The 20,791-nt window shown below is 42.6% G+C and overlaps 1 protein-coding gene across 2 annotated transcripts in view; it reads right to left on the reverse strand.

Annotated features, from left to right (window-relative positions):
- Positions 1–16,085: 16,085 nt before the first annotated feature.
- Positions 16,086–20,791, reverse strand: part of SGTA (small glutamine rich tetratricopeptide repeat co-chaperone alpha) — a 41,892-nt gene continuing 37,186 nt past the window's right edge. The window contains exons 11-12 of one of the 2 annotated variants that reach the window (XM_043976293.1): positions 20,460–20,583; positions 16,086–17,575 (exon numbers count right to left, since the gene is read on the reverse strand). In XM_043976293.1, the coding sequence (XP_043832228.1) occupies positions 20,469–20,583 (115 nt within the window). In that variant the 3' untranslated portion in view covers positions 16,086–17,575; positions 20,460–20,468. Of the gene's footprint in view, positions 17,579–20,459; positions 20,584–20,791 lie in introns of both variants that reach the window. The other variant, XM_043976292.1, reaches the window with a different exon arrangement.

The raw sequence follows: 20,791 nt of genomic DNA on the forward strand, positions 1-20,791 counted from the left end.
AGTGGATAAAGCACCAGCCCTGGATTCAGGAGTACCTGAGTTCAAATCCAGCCTCAGACACTTGACACTTACTAGCTGGGTGACCCTGGGCAAGTCACTTAACCCTCATTGCCCAAAACAACAACAAAAAGTAGTTACATTAGGACTACTTTAAATTTATTCCCATTAAGCTGCTGTTGCCAAGACACATTTTTGGAATTGTCTTTAGAGCCAGACAAAGCAATTTCGTTACTTGGTAGACATTCCACTTTGGCCCTAAATGTGAGACTAACTCACATTTCTATGACATTTTACAATGCATGTTCCTCAAAACAACCATTTGAGGTAGATATGAAGTACTAGTTTTATGATACCAGCACCCAGCAGTTTCCAGATCCAACTTCTCTGGCATCTTTTTTTTTTTTGTTTTTTTTTTTTGCTTTTGCATCTTTGATACATCACTCTTAGAAGTCATCTAGTCTAATTCTACCTGAAGCATGAATCTTCAGCATTCCTAGTATGGTCACTCACCTTATATCCAAACACCTATGATGGGTAATTCATTGTCTGTTGAGGCAGTCCATTCCATTTTTAGAGAGTTTTAACTATTAGGAAGTGTCTTGTATTTATTACTGGAGATGGCTTTCCAATCCCAGATCTACAGTTCAGTGTGATCTCTTTCCTGGACTCCCTTACTATATTTCCATTTGCCTTCTAGTTATTTTCACTTGAATTTCCCAAAGTGGTAACAGAGTGTAGTGGAAAGAGCATTGAACCTAAACTTTGGTGTAATGGAAAATTAGTCTCAGATACAAAAGATGTGAGTTTGACTCAACTCTGCCAGTTGCTAGTTGTGTAACTTATATGGACAGGTCACTTAAACTTCTCGGAATAATTTTTGAGAGAAATATTGGGATAATAAACCTTTCTCAACCTACTTCATGGAATATTAGTCCCTCCCTTTCCTATCTATCCTTCACAGATACAATGGGGTCATTCTCATTCCAAAAGTTTCTGGGATCCTTATTGCCTTCTCTGATGTAGTTTTGCAATCTATTTCACAATATTCCTCTTTAAGCACAGCAGATTCCAGGGAAAATCAACTACTTAATGGTCCAAGATTGTTCCAAAGGATTCATGCTCTCCAAATCCAGAAAAAAAAGAACTGTGGAGTCTAGATGCAGATTGAACCATACTATTTCTATTTTTTCCCCTTTTTGCTCTGATTCTTCTTGTACAGCATGTGACTAATGCAGAAATATGTTTAATGTGATTGTACATATATAACCTATATCAGATTGCTTGCTATCTTGGGGAGGGGGGAGGGAGAAAAAATTGAAACTAGAAATCTTATAAAAACAAATGTTGAAAACTATCTCTACATGTAACTGGAAAATAATAAAATACTTTTATGGAAAAAATAAAAGATATAAATAATAAATTGCAAATGTATACCTTTAAAAAAAGAGAGTCAACTACTTAAACTGTTCCCTAAACAAAACATGCCAGTTTTCATCATGAACCCATTCCCTACTCTCTTGTGCTTCCTCCTCATCTGTACCGTTAAGAATCCTTTGTCCTGGGGCAGCTAGGTGGCGCAGTGGATAGAGCAATGGCCCTGGATTCAGGAGGACCTGAGTTCAAATCCGGCCTCAGACATTTAACATTTACTAGCTGTGTGACCCTGGGCAAGTCACTTAACCCCAATTGCCTCACACAAAACAAACAAAAACAAAGAATCCTTTGTCCTAGGGCAGCTAGATGGCACAGTAGATAGAGTACCAGTCCTGGGATCAGAAGGACCTGAGTTCAAATCTAGCCTCAGACACTTACTAGCTATGTAACACTGGGCCAGCCACTTAAACCCAATTTCTTTCCCCAAAAAAATCTTTTGCCAAAGGCCCAATTCCTCCATAAAGCCTTTCCCCTTATCTCCACCCATCCAACTAAATGATTTTTCTCCCTCAAATTTTCCATGAACACCTTGCTGACTCTTTCCCTCACCCCATCTCCTCTCTATCTAGTATTATACTTACCTCTGTACCTCTCATGTCCCCCATTGTAATTCAATTTAATGAACCCACTAAGTGCCAGGCACTGTGCTAAATGGTGGGAATAAGAAAATAAGAAAAAGAACAATCCTGGGGCAGCTAGGTGGCTCAGTGGATAAAGCACCAGCCCTGGATTCAGGAGGATGTGAGTTCAAATCCGTCCTCAGACACCTGACACTTGCTAGCTGTGTGACCCTGGGCAAGTCACTTAACCTTCATTGCCCAGAAAGAAAAAAAAAGAAAGAAAGAAAAAAGAAAAAGAACAATCCTGACCCTCAAACACCTTACTCTCTAATTTGGGCAAGACAATACACAAAAGGAAGTTTGATGGGTGGGTACGGGGGAGGTTGTGAAAGTCATACCCCGGTTCCCAATTCATCAAGGAGTACCAGAGCCTTTGGAAGGAGTTTTTTGTTTTGTTTTGTTTTGTTTTGTTGCTCTGGCCTTCAGCCCTCCAGTTAGAAGGGATAAGCTACTGAAGGTATGATAGTGGTATGATGTACTGAGTAGAGTAGTAATGAACTTGGAGTCAGGAAGATCTGAGTTCAAATCCTACTGCAAGACACTCAGAACCTGTGAGACCTTGGGCAATTCATTTAATTTTTCTAAACTTCAGTGTCTCTGTCAGCATATTGTGAAGCTTAGACTCAAAAGCTTCTTAAAGTCTCTTTCCAGTTCTAAATCTATGATCCTATTGCTTATATTGTATATAATTCTATGATCTTCCAGACATTATTCTTAGTTCTGCCCTCTGGAATCAAGCAAAACAGGAATAGTCCCTTTCCAACCTGAGAGTCCTTCAAATCCTTGAAGAGAGTTATCATGTCCCTGCTAGGCTTCTCTACAACCAGTTTCTTTATTTTATCTTCATAACAGTTTGAATCACCTTATCATACTATTGACTCTCTGCTTGTTTGTCGATATCTTTTCTAAAATTCAGAATTTATTGGATACCTACTATATGCAAAATTCAGGTGCAAGACTAAAATGAAGTCAGAGGGGAAGGATGGGGCAGCTGGGATTGGATCATGGAGTTTGGTAGCCTTGGATTCCTTGGGCTGGGAGAGTAGAGGAAAAACCAGAAAAGCTTGTACTTTTTCTGCATGGATATACTGGGCTACAGTTACACAGCAGGTCATTAATCACTTAGGCAGCTTTGTCATGACTTTGAAATTCCAAGTGAGTTGATTTTCTCTATAATTTCCTTCAAGACTTCCAGGAATTAGTGACATCTTCAGGAGGCACGATCCTTTCAGCACTGCAGATCCCAACTCCTCCATGCCTCAGTAGATAGCCTTCATAGGAAGCTGTGGCCACTGTATTCATTACCTAATGACCAGAGAATGTTCTTGTTACAGACCTACTAGACTCAAGCTAGACTGGTCTTTAGAATATAAACCATCAGGGGGCAGCTAGGTGGTGCAGTGAATAAAGCACCGGCCCTGGATTTAGGAGGACCTGAGTTCAAATTCAGCCTCAGATACTTGACACTTACTAGCTGTGTGACCCTGGGCAAGTCATTTAACCCTCATTGCCCCACAAAATAAAACAAAACAAAACAAACAACAAACAACAAAAAAAACCCATCTCCAGTTTGATGGGACTGCCTGGATCTTACACTCACCTGGAATAGCCTTTTAGATTTCAGAGTGATGTCCATTACAACAGAATATGACTTCCAATCAACAAAGAAAAAGACTTGCCAAAATATTTGGAACTATGCCCAAAGCAGATGTACTACTACTAGAGATAGGGTCATCTCTGCCTTCTAGCTCTTCCTCCTCTACCTTCCAGGAGGTGGTTTTGGTCCTTTAAGACATTCATTATAGTTATCAATGGTTTTTATGCCACCTAGTTACCCTATATAAATGTTAGCTATCATCATCATTGTTAACGAAGCTCACTCACTACTTCCTTTCAAAATATTCACCAACCATGTCTTTAATGGTACTTTCTAGAATTTTCCTCAGAATAAAAGTCTGGACAATTTAATTAACCTGCTAAGTGCCAGGGTTTGGTAGAGTTTGCAAACTCTGTTCTCTCTTTTTTTTTTTTTTCCTACCTGGAACAATCTTGTGGCACCTTTTCTGTTTTCCATAATTTTAAATAGTATGTAGGGGGCAGCTAGATGGCACAGTGGATAGAGCACCGGCCCTGGATTCAGGAGTACCTGAGTTCAAATCCGGCCTCAGACACTTAACACTTACTAGCTGTGTGACCCTGGGCAAGTCACTTAACCCCAATTGCCTTACTAAAAAAAAAAAAAAAAATTGAAAATAAATAAATAGTATGTAGTGACTCGCATGTGCCTTATTTCAGAACCTGAGGATATAGCTCACCTAGACTAAATAATCTGAATTCATCCAGGACAAATAGGTGCTCTCTCACTATCAACTTATCTTGGGCATCTACTCCTTGTTGCCCACCTTGGTTTTGTCATTTCTTCTGGGAATGCTCTCTTTCCTCAGAGGTCTTCAAGAAGAGGCTGAACAACTCCTCATCAGGAATGCTGTAGGAGATATTCCTTTCATATAAGGGTTGAAGTTGATGGTCACACAAGTCCTTTCCAACACTCAAATTCTGTGATTTTGTGTTTTCCAATGTAATACACTTGTGATAAAATAATGGAATTTGGCAGATGCCCAGGGACCCCACCTGATTGACTTAGTATTGTTTGAATTGGTTGAGAATGAAAAACTAAGTACCTACTTGGGGATGATTGGATGGAGGTCACACCTGACCGGCCCTGAGTGACATGTTGGTGTACTACTGATGTCAGCAGGAGACCACTCTCAGCCAATCAGCTTGAAGGACCTCCCCTTTGGGGAAGGGAGAGAGAAACTAGGAAGGGGATGCTCGCTCATAGAAAAACTCTCTTTTTGGTGAGCTTCGGAGCATACCAGAGAGGGACTACACAGTTGACTCTCATTGAAACTATGAACCCCAGGTGGTGTTTGTGGAAGCAAAGCCAGCTCCTTGAGCTAGCCGAGCTGGAAGAAAGTTTGGGGTTTGAGTCAGTCTTTGCTAGTGCCAGGGAGCTTATTTGTTTTCTCTTCCCCTACTCCCTAGTCCCTTGCTTTATTAACTTCACCCCTTTGTTGTAAATTTTGTTCCCATTAATAAAACCTGGTTTGTTTGTGGAAAAGAGGCTGTTAATCTCCTTTCTTATTAGCCTAGGAGAAATAACTAAAAAAGGCAGTTTTGAAGGGAAAAACTTTGGACCTAGAGGCCTTTCATTATTTTCTGAATTCCAATGTTATGGCGAGCCACCCAATTAACTCTCCCCATAATAAATTTGGCCCTTACACACTACAACCACCCTAGTTCAGATCTCATAGACTCACCTCCATCTCTCCCCAGTCCAGTCTATCCTCCAGTTGCTGAAGTGATGCTCATATTCCTTGAGGACAAGTCTCTGTCATTCTTATGCTCAATCAACTCCAATGTTACCTTTAGGATCAAATGCAAACTCCTGGGTTTAGCTTTTAAAATCCCTCAAAATCAGGCTCCAATCTCCCTTTCTGGCCTTATTATATAAATAGATAGAGCACAGGACTAGTCAGGAAGACATGAGTTTGAATCCTCCCTCTAATACTATCTGTGTCACTCTGGGCAAGTCACTTGTCTGCCTCGGTTTCTTCATATGTAAAATGAAGATAATAGCACCTAAGTCTTAGAGTGGTTGAGCTATTTCTAAGAATTTTGCAAACTTCAGAGTTCTATATAAGTACCAGCTATATTCATGTGTTTTTCATTCTTACATTCCTCATGCACATTACATTTCCCATGTCTGCCCTTTTGCAGAGTCTGTCTCCTATGCCTGGAACACACTCCTATTCACTTTCACAGATCTGTTATTGTTCCAGGAAGTGATATGGCAGTCTACTCCCCTATGCCCCACTTCTCATCCTGTTGGCTACCATTCCACATATATGTTGTCTCTCCCTTTTATAACATAAGCTCCTTGAGGACCAGAACTGCCTTTGCATCACATTCTGTCTTTTGTAAAGATTAGAATGATGCCACCTGCTGGAGACTTACTGTAGAAAAGCTGATAGGCCTCTGAGGGCAAGTCATGTGGTCAAGGTCCTTAGCATCAGGAAGTGACATTTGCTCGTGGGTACTGTCTATCAAGGCTACCAGCCAATCAACTTGAGGAGCCTCCCATTTCTGGGAGGGGAACATGAAGTAGGAAGCTGATGCTGGCGGAGGGGTTCTGTCTCTTTTGGTTCCTGACCTCACCATGGTGGGTCAGATGATAGGGTCTCTTAGAAATAGTTAGATTTTTACCTTTCTCTCTGATCCTAATGCTCTTTAATAAATACTTAAACATTTAAATACTCTTGCTAAAGCTTATAATTTATTGGCAACCACTCATTAGATTTTAGATAGTTTAGTTAGAATTTTAGACCCTTACACTTTGTATCTTCAACATGTACAAGAGTTCTTGGCACATGGTAAAGATATTCTTTTTTGTAAAGAATTGTTATTTGAAGTTTTTATGCCTCAGTGCGCACTGGCCTGGGGCTCTGCAAACCGCACAGTGCTCCACCCACTGGTTGTAGCTATTGCCATGGCACTGGCACCTCACGTCATCACCACTTATGGATGCCTACATGGGCCTGGCAAAATTATAATGATTGGAAGCCTAGTGAGGGCAGTCACGTGACTGTCAGAGCGGCCATCCAATTGGCTGGGGACTGTGTGGGGGTGCTGGGAGAAGGGAGTTTTTTTGTCTGGCATTCTAGCTGGAAGCTGGAAGGTGACAGGAATGGGGCTGTGTATTCTCAGCTGATTCCTGGTCAGTGGTATTTTTTCAGGTTGTATAATTTCCCTTTCCCCATTTTATTTCCTTTCCCTTGATCCTACTGATCTTGTTTGTGGTTTTTTTTAAGTTTGTTCTTGTTAAAATAAATCCTGTTCTGTTTTGAGGGAGGCTGCCAGTCTCCTTCCTTGCCCCAATATTGCAGCGACCCGCTTAGCTAACACTCCCCAATTAAAAATTGGTCCCCACATTTTTCATTCATTCTTCATTCATTTGATTCTAAGACCAGAAATGAGTGGCATGATAAGGACTGAACTAAAGATAAAGACTGAACTTGCCAATACTTTGAGACCTCACTGGTTAACTTAAAAAAAAAAAAAAGATGAAATGCTGTGGTTTAAATTTATACAAATCAGAGCCACTCTCCAAATGATAAATGGTCAAAGGATATGAACAGGTGGTTTTCAGAAGAAATCAAAGTAATCAACAGTCACATGGAAAAATGCTCTAAATCACTATTGATTGGAGAAATGCAAATTAATTCTGAGGTACCACCTCATATCTATCAGATTGACTAACATAACAGAAAAGAAAAATGAGAAATGCTGGAGGGGATGGGAAAAATAGGGACCCTAATGCACTGTTGGTAGAGTTGTGAATTAATCCAACCATTCTGGAGAGTAATTTGGAACTATGCCCAAAGAGGTATAAAACTGTCCATAGCCTTTGATCTACCAATGCCACTATTAGGTCTCTATCCCAAAGAGATCAAAGGAAAAGGAAAAGGACCTATTTGTAAATATGTAGATATAGATATAGATATATCAGGTCTTTTTGTGGTGACAAAGAATTGGAAAATTGAGGGTATGCCTATCAATTGGGGAATAGCTGAACAAGCTGTGGTATATGACTGTGATAGAATATTCTTGTGGTATAAAGAAATGATAAAGGGGATGGTTTCAGAAAAACCTGAGACTTACATGATTTGATGCAAAGTGAGGTAAGCAGAAACATGAGAACATTGTATATAGTAAAAGCAATATTGTATGTTGAGCAACTGTGAAGCACTTAGCTTCTCTGGTTAATACAATGATCCAAGACAATTCCAAAGGTCTCACAACTGCTATCTACCTCCAGAGAAAGAACTGATGGAATTTGAGTACAGATTGAAGCATTTTTTTCATTTTAAGATTTTTATTTTATTTGTAATATGACTAATATGGAGATGTATGTTTTGTATGACTTCACATGTATAATGGGTATCATATTACTTTCTTCTTAATGGATAGGGGAGAAGCTGAGGAGAGGGAGAGAATTTGGAACTGAAAATTTTTTTAAATCAATGAAAAATAAAAGTCATGGCTAAAGGTGGAAAAAAATTGCTATGGCTTATGTATCAGTGCCATGTCCAGGCAGTCCTGCCTAAGACACATCAGTAAACAAAGGCAGATAACAAAAACAGATGATCCAGGCCTGAACCACAGCAGGAACCACAGTGGAAAGAGCCAGGGCACCCCTGGAGAGTAAAGCATTTGAGGTCTTCCAGGAAGCCTGCTACCAGAACAATTAACATCTAATTGGGATATCTCAAAGCTACTACAGAGCCAATTCTAGGTTTCTGATTATGCAAAAAGGATCCAAGGGAAGGGGTCAAGGCCAAAAGCTAAGTTGAACCAACAATAAACTGAAACCAAACTCAGGAAGGTCCTGTAGAGGAAAGTGTTTTGTCTTTGCCACCACATCCAAGATCAAGCAAAGCCTGATCAACACCTTCCAAAAGACTGGGAATGAGTCCAAACTGACCCAAGCACAAAGGCCCGATCCAGAAACTATGGCTGGGGATGAATAAACAGAAGAAAATGCTGAATACAATGAAGAAATACCATGGATTGAGAGAAGCCCAAGAAGTACAGAAGATATTAACTATACAAATACAAGCAGAGGGGGCAGCTAGGTGACGCAGTGGAAAAAGCACCTGCCCTGGATTCAGGAGGACCTGAGTTCAAAGCTGGCCTCAGACACTTGACACTTACTAGCTGTATGACCCTGGGCAAGTCACTTAACCTTCATTGCCCTACCAAAAAACCAAAAACCAAATACCAAATACAAGCAGAGTCTAACAGGAAAAAAAGAAGACAAAGACTAGAAGAGTTCTTGGGAAAAATTAATTTTTTTCTTTTTTAAATGTAGTATTAAATCAAATGAGTCAGAGAGGAAAGAATGGTAAGAAGAATTAATAATAGCTTGGAACAGAAAGAAGTAAACTTTACCCCAAAATTGAACTCTCTGAAAATTAGAATGGGCCAAAAAGAAAGGAATGATTCCATGAGACAAGAAATATTGAAACCGGGGCAGCTATTCATTAATGCAAAGTGACCAGGAGCAGAATCAGGAGAACATTTGTATATAGAAACAGCAATATGGGTCAGCTAGGTGGCTCAGTGGATAAAGCAGCGGCCCTGGAGACAGGAGGACCTGAGTTCAAATTTGGCCTCAGACACTTAACACTTACTAGCTGTGTGACCCTGGGCAAGTCACTTAACCCTCATTACCCCATTCCCCCCCCCAAAAAAAAGAAACAGCAATATTGTATTGATGATCAACTGTGAAAGACTCAGCTATTCTGATCAATACAATGATCCAGGACAACTCCAAAGGACCCCATGATACAAACTGCTATCCACCTCAAGAGAGAGAACTGATGAACTTTGAATGCAAATTGAAGCATGTTTTCCCCCCACTTTATTTTTCTTGTTTGTGCGTGTTTTCTTTTGTAACATGACTCATATGGACATGTCTTGCATCTCATGTATGATCAATATCATATTGTTTGCCTCCCCAAGGAGTAGGGAAGGGATGGGAGAGCAGGAATTTGGAACTCAATTTTTAAAAAATGAATGTTAAAAATGTTTCTAAAAAGTAATTATGAGGGGGCAGCTAGGTGGCGCAGTGGATAAAGCACCGGCCCTGGATTCAGGAGGACCTGAGTTCAAATCCGGCCTCAGACACTTGACACTTACTAGCTGTGTGACCCTGGGCAAGTCACTTAATCCCCATTGCCCCGCAAAAAAAAAAAAAAAAAGTAATTATGAAATAAAAAAGATGTCGATTTTAAAAAGCCAAATTTATTCATTCACTAACGTCACTAGTTTATTTCAAAGTTCAGCTCAAATGCCACCTCCTATGTGAGGCTTTTGGGATCTCCAGCTTCTAGTCTCCTCCTCCCCAAATTTCTTTCTTTATTTTGCATATACTTATGTGTATATATTGTCTACTTCAATAGAATGCAGACTCCTTGAGATCAAGTAGTTTCATACCTAGCACAGAGTTTCTGGCACATTGTAGGCATTTAATAAATGCTTTCTGAGGGATTGACTTGGATAATTCCCTGACAGCAATGCTGACCACCGAGATAAAGGGGTACAGCAACAGGACTCCACCTTGTGGCCTATCACGGGAATTTCTTCTGGGCCTTCAAACCATCAGACCAAATTAGAGAATGAGTGTGCATTACAGAAGCTGAGTAGGAAGGAAGCCTAGGGGCCAGCCAGTCCAACCTGTTTCTCAATGTAACAATATCTTCTGAGCATTTCTGACCTGATGGAGGATCACTTTGGTTTAGCTAGAAACTGTCACTAACAGCATGGTAGGATGAAAAAAGAATGGGATACCTGGAGACCTGGGCTCAAGTCCCAGCTTTGACACATCTGCTGTGTCAAGGTGAATCACTTCTTCTCACTGCGGTTCCTTTAGCCATAAGAACAGGCATAATATTTGCATTACCAACTCCCATAGGGTTGCCAGGGAAGACACTTTGTAAATCTTAAAGGGCTGGAAATATGTGAATTATTGTTTTGGCCAGTCCATTCATTCAATGCTTTAAGAGCTCTCTAGCTCTTTCTTAATTGAAGCTTCTGCCATTTGTGGGAAATAATGTAAAAAAGAATCTCTCTTCCAAATGAGAGTCCTTTAAGTATCTCATCACAGATGCAGGGTAAGGAGTAAAACAGCCTGGTTTGGAGTGTCACCTCCTCTGACTTGCCAGCTCTGTGACCTTGGACAAGTCAGCTTCCTCAATCCACAAAACAGATTAATAACCTCGCATTACCTAAGTGACCAGTTCCAAATCTTGCTGGTCTTTAGAATATTTGTCTTTGGGGCAGCTAGATGGCACGTTGGATAAAGCACCAGCCCTGGATCCAGGAGGACTTGAGTTCAAATCTGGCCTCAGACACTTGACACTTACCAGCTGTGTGACCCTGGGCAAGTTACTTAACCCTCATTGCCCCGAAAAAAATATATGTCTTCAGGAAGACAAATATATATATATATGTGCAGTTTTCCCCCTGTATTTTTCAAGATTACTTTCTTATTTTAGAATATTTTGTACTGAGAAGGGAACAAAATAGTCCTGTGCACAGAGGAGGGGGAAAGGGATCTTGTGCTTGCTGGTGGCAGAGGCTGGGCTGGCTTACCACTGCTTGGTGTTCTAGTACCAAGGTGGGAGAGGTCAGCAGCTACTAGGGAAAGCAATATTCCTTCTTCACAGTCAGCAAAGCTCCAGAAGAGTCACTTTCAGGCCAAATTTCCTGCCTACTTTTACTGAAGTCACGACTCATGCTAAATCCACGTCTAATTGCCAGCTTGTCGCTCAGCACACCTTTGACAGAAACATTCAGAAATAGGCTATTTGTAACACAGGTGGGACAGAAGCAATAATTATGCATTACGCACTTCCCTTCAAACAAAGAAATCAAATCGACTCTGGAGCAGAAGCTCGGCTTTCTTTTTAGAAATTCTGACAGCTACTCAATTCTCCTGACTCCCCGTTCTTCTCTTGATGGTTTCAGTGCTTCGGTTCCTTTCATACTCAGACTAAGGGTTCTTCTTCAAGGAGAGGGAGGCCACTCCCATAGAGTCAGTTAAGAGAGAAAAGATGTGAGGGTTCTGAGCCCAAATTTGTCTTCCATTAGAGGCAAACCTTGTAAATTCTGTGAATTTACACAGTGAAGGCTTAACATAGCCTTTCAGTGGTTAAGACACCTAAAATACAGATCAGATTATGCAAAACATATCTCCTAACAACCACTCAAAAATCTCATTGTGGGGTTAGCATTGGAAGGAACCTTAAGGGTTGCCCATCCCTTCACTTTACAAATGAGGGTCAAGGGGCAGCTAGGTGGCACAGTGGATAAAGCACCGGCCTGGGATTCAGGAAGACCTGAGCTCAAATCCTACCTCAGACACCTGACACTTACTAGCTGTGTGACCCTGGGCAAGTCACTTAACCCTCAGTACCCGCCAAAAACAAAACAAAACGACAACAAAAAAAATGAGGGTCAGTACTGCCTCCAGGATGAAATGACAACGGTAAAGGGTGAAATGCAGTGATATGGGGACATAGCGTTAATTTTTCTTTAGTGACTAAAGTGGTTACTGAAAGATTGGAACAGACCTGGAGAGGGGAGGGAAGGCATGTAGGGGGGTCAGAAGGCATTGATTTTCAAGGACAAGTGTACTTCCTATAGTCTGTCTTGTCTCCAGTCAGAAGAGAGGATCACAGAGGAGCTGGACTAAAATTTCTACTCACCACCTTCAGGGAATGCTCAGCCTTCTAAGAATTGGCCTGTTCTCCACTGTTAAAAAAAACAACACATCCAAGAATACCATTTGTCCTTAATCACTGAAATGCCATGAAATGAAAAAAAGGGAAATATGTACTATATAGGCAGATCTCAGATATACTTGAGATTTATGGAAGATGAACCAAAGGTATTAAAATTTGTAAAAAGTTAAATAATCAGCCCACTGCCAATGTGAACCACTGTTGAGATTTCTATAAAAAAAGACTCATTCCCACACACACCCCCATGGAGACAAAAAATTATTAAGGCTTGGCCCTTAAATTAGAAAGTAATATGCCTTTACTTTGGTCTTTCATGTGTTCTAGCTTGTTTCAGCCATCATCTGTTTAGTTTTAGAGCGGCTATTAAGTTCAACTTTGGAAAGTAACCCAAGTCCTAAACCTGTCTCCTCACCTCCAGAGCCCTTAAGTCTAGATCATCCTGAGGAGGATCGACCATCAGAATCTTTGGAATTTTGTCACCTGATATGGACAGCTTTCTCTCTAAAACTTTTTCCCTCCTCATAGCATTACGCTGAGGAGGGCCTAGTACACAGAGGGTGGGCCTCAGAATCAGCAAGACTGAGTGTGGATGCAGCCTCTGACACCTACTGGGGTTAGGGGGATTAGGAGTTAATATGAAGTAGGAGTGTCAAGAAGAGTGTGGGGGCAGCTAGATGGTGCAGTGGATAGAACACCGGCCCTGGAGTCAGGAGTACCTGAGTTGAATCCGGCCTCAAACACTTAACACTTACTAGCTATGTGACCCTGGGCAAATCACTTAAAAAAAAGAAGAGTGTGCACTCAGAGTAGCCAGCCAACATCGAAACAGGGGAGGTAATCTCAGTATTAGACCCACAATAAAGGGCTCTTTCTTGCAAGATCATAATAAAATGGTCTTCCTGCTTTGCACAAAACTGGGAGTCCTGCCTCAGTTTACCTGTTTCTTACAGATGTAAAGTGAGGTCACTTTGGGTTCTAGGTCCTTCCTCTGCTACTAATTTGAGCTTTCCTGCAGTTAACACAGAGAGGGTGGGAGAGGTTCCTCACCACTCAGACAACCATGCCACCCTTTTGTCCTGTTAGGGCTCTGCTCTTCTCTCTGGGCCTCATCCTTCTCTTGTCAACTGAAGACAAAAACATGGGCTAATTCAAACTTCGTGGAAGTCACAAGGAACAGATACTGATTGTAATTACCATTTCTATGCTGATTCTCAAATCAAACACACCCAGTCTCTCTGCTGACATCCAATCTTGCATCTCCAACTGCCTTTCTACAATTTTTTTGGGGGGGGCAGGGTAATGAGGGTTAAGTGACTTGCCCAGGGTCATTCAGCTTATGTCGTGTCTGAGGTTGGATTTGAACTCGGGTCCTCAGACTCTAGGGCCCATGCTCTAGCCACTACACCACCTAACTGCCCCCAGTCCCCGTTCTTCAGGAGCTTGGGTCCTCCTGAATCCAGGGCTGGTACTTCATCCACTGCTCCACCTAGCTGCCCCTCCAACTGCCTTTCAAACACCTCCAATGAAGTACAAGTAGACACCTTAAACTGTCTAAAACAGAACTCATTTATCTTTTTCCCAAACCTTCTCCACCTTCCTACCTTCCCAATTACTAAAGAGGGTACCACCATCTTCCCAGTCCTTTAGTCTTGCAACCAAGGAGTCTGTTACCAAGGCCTATATTCAAAGCCCTTTGTAACCTAGCTCTCTCCTACCTTTCCAGTCTTCTTTTTTATCACTCCCCCCACCCCCCAACACGAATATTCTTCCATCCAGTCATACTGGCTCCTGAATATTCCCTGAGCAAGAAACTCCCACTCTGGGCTCCAGACATTTTCTCTGGCTTGCTTTCATGCCTGGAACATCATCCTCTGCCAACTACCCTGGCTTCCTATCAAGTCCCAACTAAAAAATTCTACCTTCTCCAGTGCTTTTCGTTATTTCCTAATTATCTTGAACATAACTTGCTTTATATAGATTTGTCTGCATGCTGTCTCCCCAGTTAGATTCTAAGCTCCTGAAGAACGGGGACTGGGGGCAGTTAGGTGGTACAGTGGCTAGAGCATAGGCCCTAGAGTCTGGAGGACCCTAGTTCAAATCTAACCTCAGACACCTGACACTAGCTGTGTGACCTTGGGCGAGTCACTTAACCCCAACTGCCTCACAAAAACCAGCAACGAAGAACAGGGACTGATTTGCACCCCCTGTGCTTGGTAAAGTGCCTAGCACATAATCAGATGCCTAGTAAATGCTTCTTGACTGATATGTCACAATCTAGTAAGGGAAAGACTCCAAGTACTGCTATTCCCAGTTTACATATTGGGAAACTGCTTGTTTCCTTAAATGACTTGTCCAAGGTTTGGCGTCCACAGCCAGTAAGTTCCGGTTCCAAGAAATGGATCAAGAACTTCCTGTCTCCAAACCCAGGGATTGTTCCACTATATACCATCTTCCTAGTAAAAGTGAAAATGTTCTGGAAAAGTTAGAAGACACCCATTTAAGGCAATGGGTCCTCTAAGAGAAGTTCTACACTCAGAATACTGGAGTTCAAGGCCCCTTGGAGACTGTCTACCACCACCCCATATCTCATAGAAGAGGTGGTCAAGTCACAGGTTCCAGTCACAGAGATGGGACAAGAAGCTGCCATGCTGCTATGACTCAAGAGTTCTGGGGCTCCTTCTGCTCTAAACCATTATCTCCTTCACAAATCTCCCCACCCCACCCCCCCAAGAAACCATCTGCTGGAAAGTTGAACTGTTCATCTCACAGCACGAAAACTGCCCCATGTCAACATAATCTTGTGGGGAAAGGCAGCATACCATAGTGGGCCAGTGCTCTATTTCCACCAAAAAAACCATCTGGGATCAGATCTGAGCTCTGCCATAATCTGTAATGCTGGAAAAGCCATTTTGTCTGTGGGCTCCTGCTTCCTCACGAGAGGGTTGGACCAAGTGAACAATAACGTTCTAATAAAGGATATTTCAAACCACTTGGAGCCTCGGCCATGGTGAAACCTAAGGCTGACTAACTATAAGAACAAGGTGTGAGGTCACGTTCTGTTCTCAACAGAATCCACCCTTGAAAAGTGCTAAGTGGAAAGGCAAACCCTCAAAATTATACGGTCTGCCCACACTTAAAAAACAAAAACCACTCCAGAGTCACTGTGCATAACATTAGCCCATCTTCCAGTCGTGTGCCGAGGCGGACTTGCAGCAAAAACATGGCAGGACTTGCCGTCTGGGTATTATAAGTTCAAATCAAATCCCAGCTCTGACACTAATTCCCTGTATGGCTAAGGCCATGGCACTTCTCAAGTCTGTTTCCACATATCCTCCAAGTTTCAGAGTACGTTAAGAAGTATGAGCGAAGACTCATTTTTTGAGTGCTCCAGGATACCCTTCTGAGGCCCCATGAGTGGTATTCTCGTGGCTCCTTTGCTCTATACCCGTGTATGGGTTGACCTCATGGTGGGCAAAGAAAACAGCTGCTCAGCTGGCATCTCTGCCAGGCAGTACTGGGCCAAGGACACACTCCTCAAGGTCACCAGCACTGCACAGGGAAGCCAAACCAAACAGAAGCCTGTGCCCCAGGCCCAGCCTTCTGGGTCACTGATCTCCCAAGGCACTTGGGAGTGATGACAAAGGGACCAAAGTGAGGACAAATACAAAGGTCACAATGTTTATTTATTCCCCACATGTTACAGTCTTCACCACAGTTAAAACATTGTGGGTGATGATGGGTTACAGGTGATCACCATTGTTTCCTGCTAGTTATCTAGAACACTCAAAGCTCATCTGTTTCCCCAAGAAGCTCCCTGGAAGCCGCAGGGGGCGGCTGCCCTTTCTAACTATGGAGCTTTCCCTTCAGTTACCTGATACAAGACTAAGAGCCTGCCGACCTGCCCCCCCCTACAGCCAGCTCCCCGCTCCCCTTCTTGTCCTCTCTTCTCCCCCTCACACCTTTACCAAACTCTATCTGATCACGGTGAGTGGAGGCCTCCAGGATCTTCAATGAGGTACCCCAATGACTGCCCAGCACAGCAGCTAATTCCATTGCTCAGTGGGCAGCTGCAGCCTTGCCACCCTGCAAGTTCCTATAAAATGCGCTGCCCTTTGCCACCTCCATGAGGCCAGCAGCCGACCAATGCAAGTTGTTGGCTCTGTTGTCACTCATCGGCCCCACCCTCCTTGCACAGTAAGCGAGATATTGTGCAGATATATTCCTCTCCAGTAGAAACCCAAGTGCCCCATATCACCTGTGTGCAAAGAGACAGTGAGATAGGCAATGGATGGGTGATAAGACTGATGCGTGAAGCTCAAGTCTCTGCCTGGCGAATGAGAAATGAGTGGACACCAAGCACAAATCATGATTATGTGACTGGATGTTTGTGAGATCACTGGCAAAAAGGATCGGAGGAAAAAAACAAGTTCCTATCAAAATGCTCAATTTGAAGAAAGTCACAGAAACTGGTCTTACGCACCCCAATAAGACTGCCCCCTCCCCCTACAAGGTTCAGGTTCACAAAAGCTTCGATACACATCCACAACTGAACTTTTCCCCATGCATACAGATAATCCAGACTGCACTGAAGACATCTTTACGCCCCTGGTTGTAAATGGCAGTGCGCAGGAGGACACGCAGCTGGAGGAGTACTGGGAACACCAGGCAACCTGAGAGGATGTTTGTGTTTAGAAACTGACTTCTAATCATAAAAGAAAATACTTTTTTCCCCTTTAAAAAAATAAAGAGGAGATGAACACAACCCCCAAAGCCCCAGGTAGCCAGTGTACGTGGCCCACAAACACAAGATGGTGGAGGCTTCTTAACAGAAAACTTGAAACATCTCATAAATGGGGCCGAGAGCCACCCATAGGCCCCACAGTAGAAAACACTTCAGTAACTGACTTTCTGAGAGCTAGAAAGAGGGTGGATGCTGGTTTGTGTTTACAGCTTGCTGGCTCTTTTTCCGGAAAAAGATAGAGTCTGGGGAACGGAGGGAAGGAGGAGAAGGAAAGAAAAGGAAAATAAGAATCCGTCTTAACATGCAGGTCCAATAATTTTTTTTTCTTTTTCTCTTGTGGAAATTCCAACTGGAGAAATGGCAGAACACATGGCTTCCAGTCTGTACATCGAAGGACTCAATTCTCAATGGTGCTGCTGTTAAGAGAACATAAAGCCAATGAAAACCATAACACTGCAACCCCCTCCAACCAATCTTCATTAAGGGACTACAATGTGCAAAGCACTGGGATGGGTCTAGGAATGAGAAATCCCATCTGACCCTCAAAATTAAGCCATATTCTGAATCAAAGAACCTCAAAGTAGGGAGGAATCCCAGGGATCACTTAGAACCCTCACTTGAAGAAAGAACCCACTTTCCACAGCTAACAACACAGCTAACATATAGCAAGCACTTTGAAGGTTGACGAATCAATTTTAGATCCACTATCCCAATTGAATCTAACAACTACCTTTTGAGGTAGATAGGTACATTCCAGTTTCTCAGCCTTAGGGCTGAGAAGTAAACTGTCCAAAACACACAACTATAGGTGGCAGACTCATAATTCTAACCCAGGATTCCGGAATCAAGTCCAGTCACATTCTACCACAACATATCGCCTTCTCAGGTGTTATTATCCCCATTTTATAAATAAGGAAGCCTGGGGTTCAAAAAGTAAAGTGGTCAGCCTGCCTTTCAAGAACATCCCCAATAATCCAAGGCTCATTACTTCCAGAGAAAGCCCGTTTCCCAACTAGATGGCTCAATTTTTCTTAGGAAACTCTTTATATTGGCATGGACTCTACCTTCCTGTAACTTTCACCATTTGTCTTAGCCCTGCGTTCTAGAGTTGAACAAAATAACCCTAATCCACCTTCTGTATGAGTGTCTTTTAAATATTCCAAAACCCCTTTCTCTCAGGGAGTCTTCCTTTCTTCAAGCCTGGTTCTCTTATGAAATGGTTTTTACCAGTCACACCCTAAAGACTCTAGATGTGGTTTTTGTAAGGTAAAAAAAAGCCTAGAGGGACTATCACACCTCCCTTGTTTCAATTACAAGCCTAGAACTAATTCCACCTACATTTGAACTAACTTTCTTGGCGTCATTGTGCTGAATTATATGGGAACTTAGCTCATGAAGAAGCCCCAGCCTATCTCCTAAATCCTTTACTAACAAGATTTTTTTTTTCTAGTTAACTGAAGCATAGGTAATGATGATGAGGATCTGGTACTATCCAGTAGTGTGAACAGTCCACTACAAACAATATCCATAAAATTCGCTAGACATCTTTAAGAAAAGATGCCAGTCAGTGACTATGCTAAGAAGGATCACCTGCGAATCTAGGCAGGTACTGCTCTACGTCCAAATAGCAATCCCCTGCATACATACGATGCCTTAATTCTAAAGAACTCAAGCTATAGCAATGTTCATTATGCCACTTTCCCTTATACTGTCCAGGTGAGCCCCCATCAAGCCCCCCTCTAAAGTCTCTCTGATACAGAGGCAACTTCATTCGTTCTTTAAGGCTCTGCCACTGAAGGTCAACAAGTTCTATTTTTGATGCTGAGGACACACTTAGCTATTTAGAGACAGCTTCTTCACCACAGAGTGAGCAAGCAAGTGATGATTTTTTAATCCAAAAAAGTAACTCATGAAGTAGTTGCACACTGGGCTGATGGAGTGTCTATATGTCTGTAAGACAGACAGCTCTGCAAGTTGATCCCTGTCTCACATGAGGAAATTACAGGACAAGAAGCTAAGTGACCATGGGCAGAAATACAGGGAGATAGCAGTTCCCCCGAATGAAAAGAAAAGGGCAATGTGGCATTGCAGAAAGAGGGCTGGATATGCAGTCCAGAGGCCTGGGTTCAAATCTAGATTAGAATCAAATCCCGCTAGCTGTGGGACAAGGGGGAACTGGCTTATCTTCTCAGAGCCTCAGTTTTCTCATGGGGATGATAACACTGGCACTAATTTCCTCGCTTAGAAATTGTGAGAAAGGTACTTTGCAGCTATCAGGGACATATAAATGTGAATAATGATTATGTTTACGGTGAAAGATAACATGTAATGCAAAGAGTCCCAGACATGAAGTCTAAAGACTGGAGTTTGTGCCCCAGCTTTGCCACTTAGGAAGGCGCTGGACTTGGCACCTGGAGAGAGCTGGGTTCCGATCCCAGCTGAGCATCACTAGCTGTGTGACTAGAGCAAGTCACTCATCACTAGGACTCTCAATGTACACAGAGGGCACTATCTGATTTAATCCTGTTGTCCACAATCTTGGGAAGCAGGTGCTGGTATCCTCTCCACTTTACAGATGAGGAAACAGACTCACTGCCTCTTATAATCTCCCACTGTTTCCTCATCAGCAAAATGTGGATCAAAAAATTTGTATTGACTTAATGAGACTCTATGAGAAGTCAACCTTAAAGTATTTGTAAATCTTAAAGCTTTTGAAGTCTGCTAATATTACCAGTTAGGTGACTATGGAGCAATCACCTAACCTTTTGGGGTGTCGCTTTTCTCCTCAGTAAATGGGGATCACGACACTTATAGTACTTAGCCCAATAACTACTGTGAGAACAGCCTTACCTTTTTTGTGAGGCAATAAAAAATGTTATTGGCTGCCTCCTCCTAAGGAAGAGGATGGAAACTATTTGTCACAGATGTTAAAAGGGGGTGGGGGGGGCAGCTAGGTGGCGCAGTGGATAGAGCATCGGCCCTGGAGTCAGGAGGACCTGAGTTCAAGTCTGATCTCAGAAACTTGACACTTACTAGCTGTGTGACCCTGGGCAAGTCACTTAACCCCAATTGCCTCACCAAAAAAAAAATAATAAAAAATACAATATTAAAAAGGGGGTGGGGGGTTGGATGGAAGACTGAATTAGACAACAAGCTCACAGATTCCCCCTCCCCGACTCTGAGGTTCTATGAATTGTGGGCCAAAATGAGGACTCAAACCCAAGATCTTGTACTGATTCAGGTCAGTACTCTTTCCACCACGATGTCACGCCACCTACTCGGGCCCCAAACTTGTACCTTCACTGTTCACTCCTGCTGGTCATCATTGCTGGCGCTGGGGGTCCGACTCCTAATTTGGCTTCTGAGCTGCTCTATCAACTCTGGGTTTTGTTGCTGCATCTGCTGAGCAAACTGTTGGCCTCTGAGGAACAAAACCAAATACATGTCATTAGAACAAACAAAGCCCAACTCGAGCAGAAAGGAGATGGAAGAGTAAGAAAAGCTCATGGTGCAAAAGGAAAAAAGACTAGCACAAGGCCGGATTTCTAAATTCTGGGAATCCGACTTGGGCGCTGGTACCACACTCCTCTTCTCTCTGACACTAGCATTACCATCCCAGGCAGCCTCGC

This window comes from Dromiciops gliroides, chromosome 1 (genome assembly GCF_019393635.1).
Source record: "Dromiciops gliroides isolate mDroGli1 chromosome 1, mDroGli1.pri, whole genome shotgun sequence".
Lineage (NCBI taxonomy): Eukaryota > Metazoa > Chordata > Mammalia > Microbiotheria > Microbiotheriidae > Dromiciops > Dromiciops gliroides.